Consider the following 18779-nt stretch of genomic DNA (forward strand, 5'->3'; position numbering starts at 1 on the left):
GGACTTTTAAAGCCACTCGGGACCAAGAAGACGCTGCTCTGCTGTGAGTTGCAGCACACGTATGGCTCCAAACACAAGTCGCATAGCTCAAGAAACATGGTTGCAAGGCAACTCACTTTGTGGCATGTTTCAGAGAGTATTGCACATGGACATTTTGTAGCCTGAGTTATGGTTTACATGCCCTGGTGGAGGCTGCACGTTGGATACAGTTAATAGCAAATTTGTTGGCAAACTGAAGAAAAACCAAAACCCAAAACAAACAAACAAAAAACTGAAGCACAAATGAAACCAACCAACAGCAAAAGGGGTGGGGGGGCTTTTTGAGGACATTTATGATAAATCTGTGGAAAAATTTTAGACACACCTGGGGGAGCCAAGGTATTATTATTTGTACGTTAGCAACATGTCATTGATAGCTCTGTGTGAGCCTGCTGCTGTGTATGAGTCTGTGTATCCACAGGTGTCCTCTGCATCGTCAGTAACAGTCAAATGGGCGAACCCCAGAAGTCCATTAAAAAGAACAGATTTTACAGGTACAGGAGGTAGAAGCCTCTGTGTTGTTCCAAGAGTTTATAATGCAGAGAAAAATACCGTGGCTATAAATGCTTTGTGGCCACTATGTGTCATACCTCAGGTGAAAAGCATGCATTCCTCCTGCCACGTCGGAGCTCTTAAGACTGACAATAGAGTTGAAAAGTTACCTGTACCAACACGAAGAACCTCTTCTTCCACCTCTTCCACACATTCTTACCAATGGTCCACAAGTACCTGTGGGGAAAAGAAGGGCCAGAGCTGCAGTAGTGCCTGATCACACTTCCCGGGAGGCCCAGCCCACATACACTGAGAGGCCACAGCACACCCAGGTCACCTGAGCGCAAGCTCCAGACTTTAGCCTCTTACCTCTCGCTTTCATGGCTCATCCCACACTGACATAGTGTATGATTCACTTGACATTTTCTTTCCATTGTCTGTGACATCATGAATCAAATCATTTTGAAGGAAGCTTTATTACATGGGCTTGAGATCCTCACCACACAGAACACACTAAAATGCATAATAACCCATGCTTGCATGGAGCACTGAAATGCTCTTATATGGTATTCACGCGGGGCAGGCTTAGTCCAGGGTGAAAGGCTAACATCTTGGACCACGATGGAACCTCTGTCTGCTCTCCCTACTCTCTGCTCCAGACATTCCACAGAAGCCACAGGGTTTTCTAAAAGGACAAATCATCCCATAAGTTTCTCAGTCTAAATAAGGATGGAAGGGCCTTAGGCACGGTATTTAGGCCAAGGTCCTTTCTAAGATGCACACAATAGCTGCAGGTGGAGATGGTGTTGCGCACGGAGAGGGAGCAAGATAGAAAGTGAGGCAGAGATGGTGGCTGGGGCACAGCTGAGGCTGAGCAGCAGCGGAATGGCTGGAAGCTTGGCAGCCCCAGGCTAGAGCTGACATGGGACAGCATGCCTGTATCAATATATTCATGGAATTTATGGACATAAAAGGGAGGCTCAGCCAGGGAGAGAGAGAGGAGAGAGAGAAAGGATGATTAGCATCTGCTGGCATTTAGTATTCTGGTTCGGTTCTGTCAGTCATTCCGAGGGGCAGGGCTTCAATATTGATGCTTTGCTGTTGGGAGGATGCCATAGAAAGGGCTGGTGAAGTATAAACATGAGTCTTGACACTGGGTGGGGATGTAGCTCAGTTGTAGAGGGCTTGGCCGGCACGTGCAAAGTCCTGGATTTCATCCCCAGCACCACAACAAATAGACAAGTAAATGAATGATAAATAACTAAACAAGTGAATAAATAAATTAAGTAAATACATAGCTGCAGTTTGAATGGGAAATGTTCCTCACAGACTCCTATGTTTCCACACTAGGTTCCCAGTTGGCCGTTTGGCAAGGCTTCTGGAGGTGGGGCTTGCTGGAGGAACTGGATCACTGTGGGAGGCCTTGGTGCATGACAGCCTGGCTCTATTTCTTGTTCACTCTCTGCTCCTGAGTGTAAATGCAATGTGACCAGCGAGCCTCTCCTCCTGCCGCCATGCTTCCCCCGCTGTGATAGCCTGAATCTCTCTGGAACTGTAAGCCAAAGTACACCCTTTCTCACTTAAGTTGCTTTGGTCAGGGTATTTTATCGCAGCTTTAGAAAAGAAGCTGTGAGGACAAATAAGTAAGTCATAAAGGAGATACACACAAATACGATCCTTGCTACAGAGCATCACTGTGTCCAAAGAATGATTACTCCTGAAATTATGAGCCTCTTTGGATTGACATACACAAGCTATCCCATGGTTCAAGAGTGAGGCTAAGGTTGTAATTCTCCTCTGAAACTGTGTGTGGCAGCCCTCTTCTGCTGACCATGCCTAGCAATGCACTGAGCTTGAACAAGCAAGTTGCAGTTTTGTAGAGAACTTAAGTTGAAGAAAGAGTTCACAAGAACCCACAGCAGGATTTGCTCTGAGTGGTTAACTTTCCCTTCCTCCGGGCACTCAGCATGAATTTATTATAACTCCTGAGAGGGGCTGAGACCTTGAATAAGGAGAATATGGAGCCATTCTGCTTGGGGTTTGCTTTGTCACCGAGCGACATGACCTGGATTTAAACCCACGGTCACCTCACTCTAGGACGGAGTTCCCTTGTGCCCTTCTAGGGTGTGCCTGCCATCTAGGGTCAACAAAGAATAAGGATATAGGAGGGATGGGAAGATGCAAGTGAGGAACTACAGAGGGGGAGAAGCGCTGGCGTGCACTGCCTGGTAAAGCCAGAGAAGCAATAGTTGTATAACACGCACTTCAAACAGCGAGAGCAGATAAACGTAATTTTTTTTTTTTTAGTCATGGAGAAATGACCGATGTTGGAGGAGATAGTTCTGTTTATCCTAATGTCAGTTACACAGTGTGGGGCTGGAGAGACGGCTCAGCCAGGAAGGCGCCCGCCATGCAAGCAGAAGGATGCGAATTTGTTTCCCCACGTACAAGGGCACGTCCTTGTAACCCCAGCACTGGGGAGGCAAAGACAGGCAGGGCCTTAGGGCTTGCTGGCCGCTCCAGGCCAACCAGTGACAGACCTTGTCTTCAACATAAAGCAAGGTAGACGGCTCCAGGGCAATGGCACCTGAGGCTGACCTCTGGCCTCTGCACCGTATACACCAACATTTCCCTTTCCCCGCACAAATTACACAGTGTTTACATGCACTGGAGAATTATTTGGTGTCCCCTAGCTGTGCATAGGTTTTTGATTTTACATATTAGTTAAATGCATTTACATTTAAAAAGTGAGAAAATGAACCCTAAGAATTGCTTTTCTAACCAGAGAGGGGTTTCTGTTTCAAGGCATCTGAGAGTGAAAGCTGGTGGGATCAGAGGAAATTCACAATTCTCCTTCGGAAAGTATCAGTTGGTTTGTGTGCGGGTGGGGCTCTCCCTCCGAGGCTTTCCTCAGAATGTGGCACATGCCAGAAGGTGTCAGAACTGCGGGCTGTGAGGCACCGTGTCTGTCTGCTGCGCCCCGAGTCGTTTCCCCTCCGAGCAGAATGTGCAGTACCTGGAGCAGATGGACGCTGGGAGACTACAGACACACAGGTGGCTCCCACTGAGAGCCCCACTCCCGCACACCGATCAAACGTGGCAGCATTAGCGTTCCGGTGCTTTCTTCAGGCTGTCTCGAAGCCTGGGCTGACCATCAGGTAAGCCAGCAGTCAGGGGGTAGTGAGCGGAAACCCAGCCCAGTGCTTATACCTCGAACTGAAGGGGACACCAAAGAGGGAATTCTGGTGCTGTCACAAGCCGCCCTTGAACATGGGGACAACATAATGCCATTTCATAGGCCTATGAGGCTGCAGAGTTCACGCATGCCCAGTGAGTCACATCACATGGCAAGGGCAGGTAGTGATGTCAGGTGTACTGCTGTTCTCTTGCTCATCACTACTAACGAGAGCTACAATGGACAGGCTTGATTTGAATTTATGTTTGGCTTTTGGATAGCCGTCTGCTGGGAAAGAAACAGCGAGGTGACACACCTGGTTTTGGAGTCCTGGCTTTTTGTATTCTGATTTGCTTGTAACGTTTTATAAAAACTACACAAGTGGCCCATTGATCTCCCTGTCACTTCTTGAGGGCATCTGAGGTTCAGGTAAGGCCGGAGTGAGCTTGGTGAGCTCAGAAGAGCGTGGTGAACTTGGACTGTACTCATTGCAGGACTCCCCCAAATGAGCTGAGTCATTGATGAGCCCCTGGCTTCAGTGCCTCTCTGTCCTAGGAGTGTGAGGGAGGGCAGCAGTGTGGCAAGGTCTGTCACTGGTGTGTGTGTGTGTGTGTGTGTGTGTGTGTGTGTCTGTGTGGGTGTGCAGCCTTTGCTTTCACAGCATTTTGACTGTAATGTGTGCTAGGGACAAAGCTCTGTTTATTAGGTAGCATCCATGCTCACCATAAACTTCTATGTGGCAGGTGCTCGGCAGTGTCTAACAGTGAAAAGGTTTTATTGGGTATCTTCTTCCAGGTTTCCTGGACAGGAGCACCAAGTCCAGAAAAGTGGCATTCTATAGATTCCCCGGCCTCTGGGTTCCTTACATGGGAAGTGTGGTTGAGAGTCTGGCCAATGTCATATTTTAAGGAGCTGGGGGTGGTGCTGGTGCTGCTCTGGTCTAGGTGGAGGCTGGCCAAGAGGAAGGGTTGTTGCCCTCAATTTCCTCAGGGGTCTGTGACCCCTCAGTACCTGGCACAACAAAAACGGCTATCAGGCAGGGCATTTTTCTTGTCAGATCTTTTAAACTATATTTTGATTTTTAAAATGTCATTTAAACTTTTTAATTGATAAAATTGCATATATTTATGGTATACAGAAGGTTGGTTTTACTTATGGTTACATGCAAGGTTGAATTAAGCTACTTGGCTTATCATTTTGTGTATTTTTGGCTTTTTTTTCATGAGACTATTTAAAGGCCACACTCTTAGTGATTTTCCAGGTGTAGTGAGGATGCACTTTTTAACCATAATCACCATCTAGTACAGAAAATCTATGGAACTCATTCCTTTTTGTCAGAAGGTAATTTCTTCTTAGAAGAGAGAAGAGAGTGCAGCCAGAGCCAGGGCCTTCACTGGGGCACTCTCCCTGCAAACTGAAGGAGAACATGAGGTTTGAGCGCCTTGAAAGTGTTCCAATGGGAAGGAGAACGGGCTAGGGAAAGGTCCAGAATGGATGAAAGGGCAGAAGCAGGCTAATCTTTGTGAGTCAAGGCCAGCCTGGTCTGTGCAATGAGTTCTAGGTCAGCCAGAGCAACACAGTGAGACACTGTATCACAAACAAAACAAAACAAAACACCTTCCCTCTAAGAAACATGCAAACAGGCAGTGGGTATAGCCACTACCATCACCTGTCTCACCATCACCACCATCATGATCACTCTCCCCCACTGTTACCACCACTACCACCACCAGCACCACCATCACCACCACTACCACCATCACCACCGCCACAATCATTACCATCACTACCACCACCACCATTACCACAATTACCATCACTACCACCATCACCACTACAATCAACACCACCACTATCACCATCACCACCGTCACCATCACTACAATCATTACCATCACCACCACCACCACCACCCCACCATCATCACCACCTCTACCACCATCACTGCCCTCACTGTTATCACCACCACCACCACCGTCACTATCATCACCCTCACCAACTCTGTTGTTGCAAAGCTTGTCCTATACAAATGTTCTACATGAAGTAGCTCTTTTAAACCTTACAACTGTTCCACGGGACTAGGGTTGTCATTACCTCTGTTTGATATTTGTGAAAGGAAGCACAGAGAGGCTAGGTGCCTTGCCTGTGGCTGGTTCTCAGTGCCTACAAGTATCTTTAGCCATTTCACCTTATTAAGAGAAAATGTGTAACAAAGGCTGTAGAATACAACCCTAAAATATTCAGTTAATCCAAAAAGAGACAGGGAAAAAAACATGAGAAAACAAGGACACAAAGACCAGCTGTGTCAAAGAGAAAAAAATAGCAAGATGACAACTGTGGGCAATGAGATGGCTTAGCCATCAAGACCTTTGCTACACAAGCCTGATGGCCTGAGTTTCATCCCCAGATGCCAGGGCAGAAGGAGAGGACCAACTCCCACTGACCTCCACATCCATGCTGTGACACATACATGTGTTCTCTCTCTTTTTCTCTCCTTCTCTCTCTACCTCTCCCTCCCCCTCCTTTTCCATCTCTTATATATATATATATATATATATTTATATATAACTATATATATACATACATACCTACATTTAAAAAAATAACAAATAGAAGAATGGTAAATTTAAACTTTGCCATATCAGTTATCATAGGTAAGTTAAATATGCTAATATCTCAATTAAAAATGCAAAGATACTCAGATTAGAATTAAGAGCCAGACCTAATTCTGTATTGCCAACAAGAAATGCAATTCGTTTAAACCATCACTTACTTAATGTTTTAGAGATACAGTTTCATTTTACAGTCCAGGCTAGCCCAGAGATTTCTATTTTTCTGCCTCAGGCTCTTGAGTGCTAAGATTACATGTTTGTGCTACCACACCAAGCAAGAAAAGCACTTTAAAGACAAAACTAAGTTAAAAATAGAATGCTACAAAAAAGTGCACCTTGCTATTAGCCATTTTCTTTAAAATGCTGCAGTGCCTACATTACTGTCAGAGAAACTAAATCTCAAGGCAAAAATAATAGCACAGAATGAGAGAGAAGATTGTTCCATATCAATGGGGGAGGGGTTACTTCACTAAAAGGATATAATAATTATAAAATTCCTACATCTACTTTAAAAGCTTTAACATACATTGAACAAAACTGAACAGAAATGCAAGAAAAACAAAGCTAAGGCTATAGCCAGGGGTTTTGATATAACTAAATCACTGATAGGAAATCAGCAATGAGGCTGGGAATGTCCTTAATTGACTCAGTGTTTATCTGCTGTGTACTATGCCCTAGGCCCCATTGTCTGCCCTCCATAGAATGGGTGTGGTTGTCTGTATCTGTAACCCAGCAAATGGAGCAGGAGGAGCACAATGGGTTCCAGAGCAGCCTGGGCTATAAAAGAGACTGTCTCAAAAACAGCAGAGAGAGACAGAGAGATAGGCAGACAGAGACAGAGAGAGATACAAAGACAGAGACACACAGAAAGAAACAGAGAGAAACAGAGACACAGACACAGATAAAGAAACATAAAGAGAGATAGGGAGAAAAACAGAGACAGACAGAGAGACACACACAAAGACAGAGTGAAAGAGAGAGATAGAGAGGAGAGCACAGGTAAGCTCCACCACACCTGCGCAGTATCAAACTGCCCAGCCTAACTGACATGAAGCGTGAACACAGGAGTCAAGCAAAGAACAGAGTCCAAGAGCATTCCGCCAGCCCATCCGGGCAGTGTGGTGGAGAGCATGTATTGACAGGGATGGCGGGCACCTTGGGAATCTGTGGTAGAAAAGGGCTGTGATGGCTCTGAAGAACAAGAGCTCTATTCTGGCCCAGGCAAGAAAATGGAAAAGAAAGGAGGACATCTTGATGGCTGAGGGCTTTAACCCCCCCAAACCCCCAGGCTAAATCAGAGGGAGAACAGAGATGCTGTGAGTTATTCCTGGGGGTCACAGTGGCTTCTGTGCTGAGTTGTTCCTGGGGGCTACAGTGGCTCCTATGCTGTGAATTTTTGCTGGTGGCTACCGTGGCTCCCTGGATACATCTTGAACTGGTCCATGCAGAGTTAGTCAAGGTTCAGACCTTCAGTTAGGACTGAACTGAAAAAGAGTCTAAGGCCAACTTCAGTACTTGCTTGGACTCATAAGGGTTTTCACCATGATGAGCCTCAGTTTCTCTACCTGTAAAATGGGATTCCAAATAATATATGAGACTTTTTATAAAACTTATATCCTGTGCTAGGTACTGTGACTGAAAAAGACAATTGGCCATCTGAAAAGGAACTGACATTCTAGAAGGGAAGACCTGACATAAACAAATGAACAAGGACATCCATGTACTATATCATGCAGAATGCTATTTTATGATGAAAGCAAGAGGAAACCGGAAGAGGAGGAGAAAGGAGGGCTTTCCCACAAGGCACAGAGGAATTCCAAGTAAGCTTGGTGGGCAGAAAGGCACAAAGGCCCTGAGATAGCCTGTGTTTCTTCTCCAATGACCAAGGATGCCATTGTGGCTTCAGAGTCAGTGCTCACCATGAGATAGTGTTACACCCAGTTTGAGAGCCCCCAAAAGATCTACAGGAATCAACTTCGTTGCAAAACACATGAGGGTCTTTTTATTGTAAATCCCAAGCTGAAGCTTGGGCCCACACTGTACACCCACCGCCGAAGCGGTGGGAGCTGAGCACCTGTGCCCAGGTTAGTTGGGTGATATATAGATTCTGGTCCCTTCCAGCATGCCCAATTCCTGCCTGGCAAGCATCTATTGGTCAAAATGCTATTTTGAATTGATTGGCTATAGGAAGGTCCCCAGACCATAATGACCTGGTGTCCCTCCCTAGGGGGATGGGCCAGTTTACTAGCAACTGTATCTCTAGTGGGTGGGGAAAGAATGCAGTAAGGCGGTCCTTCCCCTCAGGGCATTACTGGACTTCTCCACCCACCTACTTCAGGTCTTAATAATAGCTGCTAATTTATCTTTTGGTCTCTCAATAGGAAGGGCCTTGCTGGCACAGAGCAGCCTGAGCCTTTGCTCTGAGTGAGATGGGGGTGTGTGTCACTAGATGTTTTCTAGCATTCAAGTGACAGAACCGAGTTTAAAAAGAAAAGTTCAGAGCATGGAACAGACTACAGGGAGGCAGAGAATGAGTGAGAGGTTTGGAGGCAATAGCCACAAGTGAAGGCGAAAAGCAAGAGAGGCTTGGAGTCCAGCGGAGAGGGGGAGTGGGGATGAGGAGGTGGAGTCAGGATTCCGTTTGAAAATAGAGTAGAAGGGATTTGATGATGGACTGTGTTTGCAGTAAGAAATTTTGAGAAATGTCAAGGCTGTGGGGCTGAGCATCTGGCTGAAGGCAGGGGCCATCTGTTAAAAAGGGAGATGGTACCTTCTATGTTCTAGAGGGCTGTTTCAGAGAGAAAATAGGAAGAGAGATGTGAAGCACGCCCGACCTTGAACTTCCCTAGGTGGAAGAGCAATGAACAGCTAAAAAGTACCCAGAGTGGCTAATTCTCAAAAACCCCACATGCAAATGCTCCAAACCAAAAGAAACGGTGTTGATTTTAACTCCCCAGCCCTTAAAAACAACTCCATAGACTTATTCTAGATGGCCCAGGAGCTCATCCTTGAAGCCACAGCACCCAATCAAGGAGACTGGTCTCTGATTTTCTGTTCACATGCTAAAGCACCTACGACATAAATTTCAGCTGTGTACCTTCAAGGCTCTCTCTTCGTTATTTATGCTGTGGCTTCATTTTTTTTTTTTCTTTTTAAATCTGCCTTCCCTTTACTCTAGGGCTCAATCCCCCTACTACTTGTGAATTCAACAGAAAAAAAAAGTTCATAAACATTGTGCGTGTTCCTGTGTATTTGTGTGGACATGAATGAGGTGTGCAGGTCTCTGGAGTCCAGATGTCAACCTTGAGCGTCATTTCTCAGGGTCTGTCATAGCCTGCAGCTCATCAGGGAGATGCAAGTTCTAGAGACTCTGTTGTCTCCACCTGCCCAGTGCTGAGGTTACCACCGCGTGTCCCCACCTCCCAGCCTGGTTAAGTGGATATTGGTGGTGAACTCAAGTCTTAGAAAACAGGACATCTCCCCCAGCTACCTCCAGAAATGCTTTTACTTTTCCTGAATCATTCCTTATGCAGTCAAGGTTGCTTGCATCAGTTTGGGCTGTATCGGGTCTGACTTGATATCAATTGCCCTTTGTTCACTCTGTTCTAGGCTGTTCTAGGCTCTCCTGGTGTATTTCTTGGCAGGAGTAATTCTTGAACGGCAGCCTAGTGATGCAGTCATTCGGGAACTTGGCTAAATATCTTTTTTATCACTCAAACGGTAAAGATGGACCACAATATGCTAGGACACTCACCACTGAGTCCACAAAAAGTTCTTGAATTGAAATCATGTAGGCCTCTCTCTGCAGAGCAGAGGAGGAGAATGTGGAAAACTGGGGTTTGTCTAATGCAGAGAATAGTTCTGTGCCGAGTGTCTGCTCGGGGTGACCGAGAGAGAGTTTAGAGAGGGATTAACAGAAGCCTGGCCCTTAGGCTGAGGCGTAAGTCCTCCAAGGACTTTTCAAAGGCATGGCAGGAAGGTGCTTCTGCATGCTTGCTTTCCACGATCGGCTCCCTCCCCTGCTTCTCTCCTTCCCTCCCTCCATCCCGCTTACTCATACTCTGGTTCCTGTAGTGGATATTTACTGTTTATGAGTCAGTGTTGTGCTAAAGATGGAGGATATTTTCTCATAAACGACAGGGACCCGCCAAGCCTCAACTCCTTTCTCTTTAAACCAAGACTATGGAGCTTGGCGGGAAAAGGGATTCTGGGGACATGTCCTTCATTTTCCTGAAAAATGTATCAGGAGGGAGGTAGGGAGGAGGAACAGCTGACTGTGGGAACATATCCCTGTGTATGTGTGTATTATACATGTCTGTGTTGTCATAACGCATATGTGTATGCAGGTACCACATGAGCGTGTGTGTGTCCACCCGAGGGTGTGTGTGTTTGCAAGAGGCGGCTTCCTCAATCATTCTCTACCTTATTTTTTTGAGACAGCTTTTCACATTGAACTTGGACCTCACCTAACTGACTAGACTGGCTGACCAGTAAGCTCTAGGAATTCACCTGCCTCTGCCTGCCCAGTGTTGGGATGGATTACAGACAAGCCTTGCCTCGTATAATGGTTTCTATGGGGCCACAGCCTGCTATATCATCTTCTAAAGTGTGCTCCTGCTTGCATAGCAAGCATTATATTGATAGAGCCATTTTCTCAACACTGCTTTTATCCAGGGACGATGGGATCTTAGCACACAGCCCAGGTTAACTTTGAACTTGTGCCATATCTGTTTGATAAGATACAAGTGAAATGCGGAGAGGCTGGCTGGACTCCTCAGTGAGGCCCGAGTAAGAACAGAGTGTGTAGGTAGCCGCTGTCCTTCCTCACAAGCTACTCACACTTTGTTCCCATCCATGGCTTTGGGAATAGCTTAGTTTCAACAATAATCTGTGTAACTTCTACAAGCCTAAGGTAGGGGTGGCATTCAGGAACTGGCACCTAGCATGTGAGCAGCCTTCAAAAGGCATCACGGGCAGGAACTGACCGCGTGATACGGGCTCTGCTCATGTGCAAGAACGTCCACTTCCTGTCCTGGTTGCTATTTTGGATTTCTTGCAGGCTTCTGCTCAGCTGGCCCCTCTTGCTGACTGTCACTTAGTACCATAAACTTCCATAAACTTCGAGGCCATCTATGCAATCTTGAGTTTTCAAGTGACCAGAGCAAAGCTTTCTAGTCATTAGAAGGCCATGGAGAACGACAGCCAGTAGGCAAATGGTGCCTATACAATGTTTGACAAAAAGCCCAGTTTCTTCTGCTGTCTAGACTCTTCCCTCTTCATAATCGTATGGCCCTGCTCCTCTGCAAAGGATCACATGTAAAAAGATAATTTAGCAGGCTATGGCTTCACAGAAACCAGCCATCAACATTTTTTTTTTTAAACCATTGCTTTGTTCTGTAAAGTGAAACCACATTTCCCTGTTCTTTTTGCTCTGTCTGAAGTCGTTCAACTGGCCATTCTTGAAAACCTTCACAGAATGACGATTGCAGATACTCAATTTTGGGGAGTTATAACTTCAGTCAACTTGACTTTGCTTTTGACCCGATTTAGGCACTTGATCACACTTCATGAAGGTGGCTGCTCCCAGAGAGGGAGGGAGTCCTGGAGCCTCTGGCAGGAAGACAGTGGTGCCTATATGAGACCTCCGTGCCAGGCCAACCCCCAGCAGGCTCCAGCTACATTTCAACTGCATTGGGAGTCCTCTTAGAAGGGGAGGGAAGTTAGTCTCCTGAATGAAAATGAATGAAATGCAGAGATTGGAGCTGAAGAAGCCTTGGGAACTGCCAGCACTGTGGACTTTAATAGCTGCTTACAGGTCCTCTCCACTTCCTTCCACACAATGCTCCGAACCCCTTTGTGTTTTGCTTAATTCATTTCTGCACTTCTAGGGAATCAAAACTGAGCTATGTACATTCGTTCTCCCCTTCTGTTGTATTTTTATCTCTAGAAATAAATGTCCCCGTAGCTCAAATGGGGAAAGGAACACTTACCCAGAGTGCTTCATGTTTTGAGGTTTATCCATTCGGACAGCAAGTTTGATTTTGAGGTCTTGATCAGGGCAGTTTTTGGAGACTGTCATTTTGTGCCACTCAGATTGTTTGGGGCTGTTTGGGGTGGGATGGAGGATAACCTGTAATGAGAAAGCATCAGTTTTTGTTAGAAAACAGAAACAAAACAGTCAGGGTTTTTGGGAGTTGACACTTTAGAAGATATGCAACTACTAGCCCAGGTTCCATTGCCAAAACTCGTCTGTTAACCCAGGCTGGCTCAGCTCACAGTCACATCCTACAGAATGCCCTCTTCCTTCTTTCTTTAGCTGGCTAAGTTTGTAGGAGGGTGACTTAGTGATCCTGCTTTCTTTTCTTTTCTTTTCTTTTCTTTTCTTTTCTTTTCTTTTCTTTTCTTTTCTTTTCTTTTCTTTTCTTTTTTCTTTCTCTCTCCTTCCTTCCTTCCTTCCTTCCTTCCTTCCTTCCTTCCTTCCTTCCTTCCTTCCTTTTTTCCTTCCTTCCTTCTTTCTTTCTTTCTTTTTTTTTTTTTTCTTGAGATAGTGGTTCTCTTTGTAATCTTGGCTGCCCTGGACTCATTTTGTAGATCAGGCTGGCCTCGAACTCACGATGATCTGCCTGCTTCTACTTCTGTGCTAGGATTAAAGGCGTGGGCCACTGCACCAGCTCTGCTTTGATTTTTCTAAGATTCAGTAGTAAGAGAGTAACCTGAGGAAGAGAACACTGTCTCTCATCATGACAGCTGCTCTGGAGAAATGCATGTTTGTAATAGACAGCTCCTAGGCTACTCTCTCCTTTTCATTCTAAACCTTTCATCATTATAAGAAGAAAACCCCATCAGAACCTGTAGGGAAAGACAGAAAAGTGAGAAACGAGAGAAAGGAAGGAGAAGACGTCTATGGGTCTTGGATCAGTGGTACTTGGAATGGGATTTTTCTTTTTTGACTCCTCATTGTGCTTTGGACAGAAGGAGCTTGAAGCAGCCTCCACTCTGTAAAAATGCCTCTTGGCAGCATGTCAGACACTTTGCTGGGGTCATGCTGCCTCAGATCGCTAGGGTTTGGAGGGTGAAGGCAAAGCTAGGAGGCTACCAGGGGCTCCATCACACTGCACTGCTGGAAAGTAGTTTTGATCAATTATCCTGGTAACAGCACACTATAAGTTCATATTATATTTGTGGCTTTTATATCAACATACATTCAAAAACATAAGCCCTGTATATACAAAGGGAAACAGCTATACTTGGTTCTCTGGACCTGTGGATTTTACATGCATGTGTTTGGCCAACTAAACACTGAAAACATTTGGGAAGAAAATAATTGTCTGCACTGAACACACACAGAAACTGTTTCCCTCACCTTCATTCACTAACCAGCAAAGAATAAGAGTATTTACATAGCCTTTACATTTTCCTGCACCCAATGTCTAGAATATATATGATATGTGAGGAGCCTACACATGTTTTAAAGAATTCGAGAAGTTGTGTGCATACAGCATGAATATACAATATACGTAAGATTTGGGATCCACAGGGCCTCTCGGTAGCAGCCCGAGGTTGCCGAGTGACCATGGCACTTTGCTCATGATGGTGGTACTCAGCTATCTTTGTGGACAGGTGGCATCCTGGTCAGTTGCAGGGCTCCAGCACCTCATGTCTGGCATTCTGACTGACAGCTTCTGTCCATGACATTTACTTGCCTTCTATCTGAAGATACAATGCTTGTAGGCCAGAGTATCACCCCAGCCTTTTTTTTTTTTTTTTTGGCTATTTTCCAGGGCTCAACTTGCTAATGCAATTTTTAAGCTAGTACTGAGAATGATCTCTCCAGCTCCAGAGAATTTTTTGTAATATTTAAAAATTTTATTTATGTTAGTGTGTGACCATGTGTTCTACAGTATGTGTGTTTGTGTGTATGTGTGTGTCTGAAAGCGTGTTGGTGTGTTTGTGTGTGTATGTATGTATCTGTGTGTCTGTATGTGTGCATCTGTATGTGTGTTTGTATGTGTGCTTGTGTGTATCTCTGTATGTATGTGTATATATGTACGTGTCTGTGTATGTATGTATGTGTATATATGTACGTGTCTGTGTATGTATGTATGTGTATGTATGTTTGTGTGCGTTTGTGTGTGTGTGTGTGTGTGTTTGTGTGTGAGTGTATGTGTGTGTATGCATGTATGTGTCTGTGTTCAGGTGTATTCATGGGTCAGAGAAAATGCTTCAAGAGTCAGTTCCCTCCTCCTGCCACATGGGTCTTGAGGCTTGAACTCGGGGTGCCAGGCTTGCCTGCTGAGCCGTCTCGCTGGCCTTTGCAGTGGAGTTTTCCAACTCTAATGGCATCTCTGCCCTCGTTTGAAGACAGAGGGAAGGGCTGTTCACCCAGCATCGCTGATGCTGAATCGGTCTGGTGGGAGAGCTGGCCAGGAGGAGCACGCTGGCAAACAGGAAGAGAGGGCTGGGCAGAGCACAGTGGCCAGGCACATGCCAAGATCATCCTGGGCTTCCTTCTCCCACCTGTACACGGGGCCTCATTAACAGCCCTCCCCCATGGATCCCAGGAGCAGTTCCTGCTGGCGACACACTGTCCATCCAAAATGCAAATGACCACATCATTACTGCCGGTCCACAAAGCCTGCTGCTGGATTCCCTTGCTGTCCCTCTTCAGGGTGGATGAAGAGATAAAGTCCCAGCACTTCTTCCATCCTTGAGAAGGGCTGGAGTCCCCTTCCTGTGTGCCAGCACCTTGGGAGGACGAGGACCCTTGTGAATGTGTGGGAGCCACAGTCTGGCCTGGAGTCCCAGGCTTCTGAGTGAGCACTCTGTCACACATGGTGGAGGCCATATGTGCTTTCCTGTGTGTGGGGGTGTGTGAACTGGCAGCCATAGCCACCCTACTGGAGGTTGCACTCCAGAAATCAAGGCTGCTCCGCCTAGAGTGGATGTGGGGCAGCCTGCTGGAGCTGCTGGGCCCTGGCTTTTAACCAGGCTGATCTCTGGCCTAAGCCTATCTATCCCTCTCTCCTGCCTTGTCTGCATTCCCCAGGAAAGGCATCCCCACTTCCCAGGGGGTCCGCCCTGGATGTGTGCTTTCCTCCAGGTCTCAGGCAGACTGCTTCCCACACTGCACCGTAACTTCTGGCTGTGTCCTGCAAGTGTAGGTGGTTAAAGGTTTGTGCCTGACTTTACTTCTGTTTACCCAGCATGCAGCAGCAATGATCGAAAGCAGCAGGCCTGCCAATGCAAGTGTTGGATGTATTGGCTAACCCTACCATGTGCTATTGAGGATGTGGGGACAGCCACGTTCATACAGTTTGTGTAAGAATAAATTAGCATATAGACAATCTTGACTTTTCTATCAAAATCCAAAATTTGATCAGCAAAATCGCTTTTTAGGAAATTTATCTTATAGGAATATAAACACTTGTAAGTAAATACAGCTAAGGCAATTCAGTAAAGCATTGTTTACCCTTCCAGAGACGAATTATTCTAAATAATCATCACTAAAAGATCTGTTAAATCAGACCTATATAAACAGTGGAATACTATATAGCCATGCAAAAGGAGACAGCTTAGTATGGGCTACAATGAACCAATTTTCAAACCTATAGTCCAACCAATGTGTGTATGTATAACTTGTTTTACCTGTTTTAGTAAAAGAGGGATACATACTCATATAATAATCATATATATCATGACCTTTCTGAGTCTTCGTTCACTTAGGGAAGGCTCATGTGGGAAAATATGTGAATCACTCCCACACAGACACTCTGGAGGACTGAAGCTCCCTCTACCCCCAAGAATTTTTTTAAGAGTACATTAAAAAAGATGTATTTATTTTTAAAATTTTATGTGTATGAGACATACCACAGATGGAATAATCTAAATATGGCTGAAGGCTTGAAGCTAACCCCAGGACTCTGGAGGGAAACCCTGCTTGGCTTGGTAGAATTAGCTCGACAGAGACAGACCACTATCTATGTGGTCTTCAGAATGGCTGAACTCGACAAAGATGGTGCTTTTAAAATTTGTTTTTATTTATATGCACTGGTGTTTTGGCTGCTTCACACATGTATGTCCGTGTGAAGGCATCAGAGTGTCAGGTCTTGGAGTTGCACAGAAGGTCATCCTGTGTGAGGTAACCCAGACCCAGAAAGACACACATGACATGTCCTCGTTTTTAAGTGGATTTTAGCCATAAAGTACAGGAAAATGATGCTGCGATCCATAGACCCAAAGAAGCCAATGAGGGCCCAAGGGAGAATGCTTTAATATCACTCAGAAGAGGAAATAAATTAGAAATCTGAAGTAGATGGAGGAAGGGAATGGGTGGGAAATGGGGTGAGGAGGGTTACAGGGTTGGGGATCAGGTGAGGGGAGAGCAGGGTGAGTGTAGGGGGAGGACCGGAAGAGAGAATGGAAATTGGTGGGGTGTATCTCTGGGATAGGGGAAGCTCCTAGGAGTCTATTGGGGTCACCCTAGGGTGGGACTTCCAGTGAAGGGAGAGGGACACCGACCCACCTATAAAACCTTCAACCCCAAATTTATCCTGCCTACAAGAAGCGTAGAGACTAAGATAGAGCAGAGATTGAGAGAATGGCCAACCAATGACTGGCCCAACTTGAGATCCACCCCATAGGACAGAGCCAACCCCTGAGACTATTAGTGATCCTCTGCCATGCCAACTGTCCTCTGAGAGGCTTCACCCAGAAGCTGATGGAAACAGATGCAGAGACCCACAGCCAAACAATAGGCTGAGCTTGGGGAGTTTGTGGAAGAGTGGCAGGATAGAGGGAACCGGAGGGGTCAAGGATACCACAAGAAGACCTACAGAGTAAACTAACCTGGGCCCATGGCAGCTCACAGAGACTGAGCCACCACCAAAGAGTATGCATGGGCTGGACCTAAACCGCCTACACATATGTAGCTGATGTGCAGCTTATTCCCCTAACGATTTAGAGCATGGGCTGTCTCTGACTCTGTTGCCTGCCTCTGGATTCCTTTCCCGTAGCCAGGCTGCCTTGTCCAGCCTCAGTGGGAGAGGATGGGCTTAGTTCTGCTTCAACATGAGGTGGCAGGATGGGTTGACACCCCTTGGGGGCCTTCCCTCCTCTAAGAAGGAGAGGGGAGAATGCAGGGAGGGGGCATAAGGGTGGGATTGGGAGGAGAGGAGGGAGGGTGCTGGGATCAGGCTGCAAAGTGATTAAATGAATGAATTAATTAAAAAAAGCGAAAGCAAAAGATGGTGTTCTCATGTCCCGCAGCTGCCACCTTCAGAGCTACTGCCTGTAGAGGGTGCCAGGCCAGCAGAGCTCGGCCGTCAGCAGCCAGCCAGGCTGTGTGTGCTTTCAGGAGTCAGGGCAGAGTTCCTGAAGCCTGAAGGGGAAAGAAGCACGTGCCTGGGGACCTGGAAGCGAGCACCGTGTGGTACTCCATCACCTCGGTGGAGTGCTGCTTTATTTCTCCACCGGGGCAGTGCGGTGCAAAGGTGACTGTTGAGCTGCCAGCCTTCCTTTCCCGACAAGTTGCTTCATCCCTATGCGCTTGCTGAGTCTAACAACATCCTGAGGACAGCATCCCTGGGCCTGGCAACTGGGGACGCTGGGCTCCCTGTGACTCGGTGGCCCTGGACAAGGTTCTCACGCTCCACAGAAACTGTCTCATTTCTACCAGAGAAGTTGGAGCAGTCACTGCTTTAATCATCCTGGGCAGAATTATCCGCATGGAACTGGTAAACAATTTGAAGAAAAGAATGTCTGTTCTCTCCCACCACACCTTCTCACTGGCTCATGATTTCCCAGGGGCCTTGGTCTTGCAAAGCTCATCTGTGGCCCCTGGGCAGCTCTGCGCTCTTTTGACATGGCCATACCAAGTCCTTGAGACTCTCCAGGAGGCCGGCAAGATCCTCAGAAAGGAGGGTATCCAGATGATCGCAGTCACTAAAAACCAGTCAACAGTGCCAGGACCAGGAGGGTGAGGTGCATTGGTGTGGGCTCTGCTGGGCAGGGCAGCCCAAGCAAGGTCTAAGGAGACATTGACAATGTCTCAAGGATGCCGGCATGGTCAGCCAGCATGCGCAGCAACAAAAGAAGGAGCAAAGACAACTGCGTCCTTGGTGCCACCTTTAAGGGTGTGTGTCAGTTATTTTGAGGATATTTCGATCAACAGTACCCCTGAGTATGGTCTTGCTGTCACTGGATGGATGGGGTGGGATGTTCAAGGAGGGAGAGTCCTTCCGGGCAAGAGCATCTGGCAGCCTGCCTGACTCTCTACTATTCCCATCTGATATTGGCAGACACGCGAAACAAATCAAAACAAAACAAAAACCTCTTTACAACCAACTTCATCTACGCCTAAACTGTGTGTGGCATCTCAGAGCATGGCATTGTGGCCATATTTCCAGGACAGTCAAGAGGGCTTTGCTGGAGGTTGTTTAACGGATCGGCCAGTTGGTTGACTG

The 18779-nt window shown here is 46.5% G+C and overlaps 1 protein-coding gene across 12 annotated transcripts in view; it reads right to left on the bottom strand.

Annotated features, from left to right (window-relative positions):
- Window positions 1–18779, bottom strand: part of Cadps (calcium dependent secretion activator) — a 452771-nt gene that overhangs the window by 160609 nt on the left and 273383 nt on the right. For all 12 annotated transcript variants that reach the window (XM_060390975.1, XM_060390971.1, XM_060390969.1 and 9 more), the window contains exons 8-9: window positions 12309–12448; window positions 702–768 (exon numbers count right to left, since the gene is read on the bottom strand). In XM_060390975.1, the coding sequence (XP_060246958.1) occupies window positions 702–768; window positions 12309–12448 (207 nt within the window). The remainder of the gene's footprint in view (window positions 1–701; window positions 769–12308; window positions 12449–18779) is intronic.

Source organism: Meriones unguiculatus, chromosome 9 (genome assembly GCF_030254825.1).
Source record: "Meriones unguiculatus strain TT.TT164.6M chromosome 9, Bangor_MerUng_6.1, whole genome shotgun sequence".
NCBI classification, from domain to species: Eukaryota; Metazoa; Chordata; class Mammalia; order Rodentia; family Muridae; genus Meriones; species Meriones unguiculatus.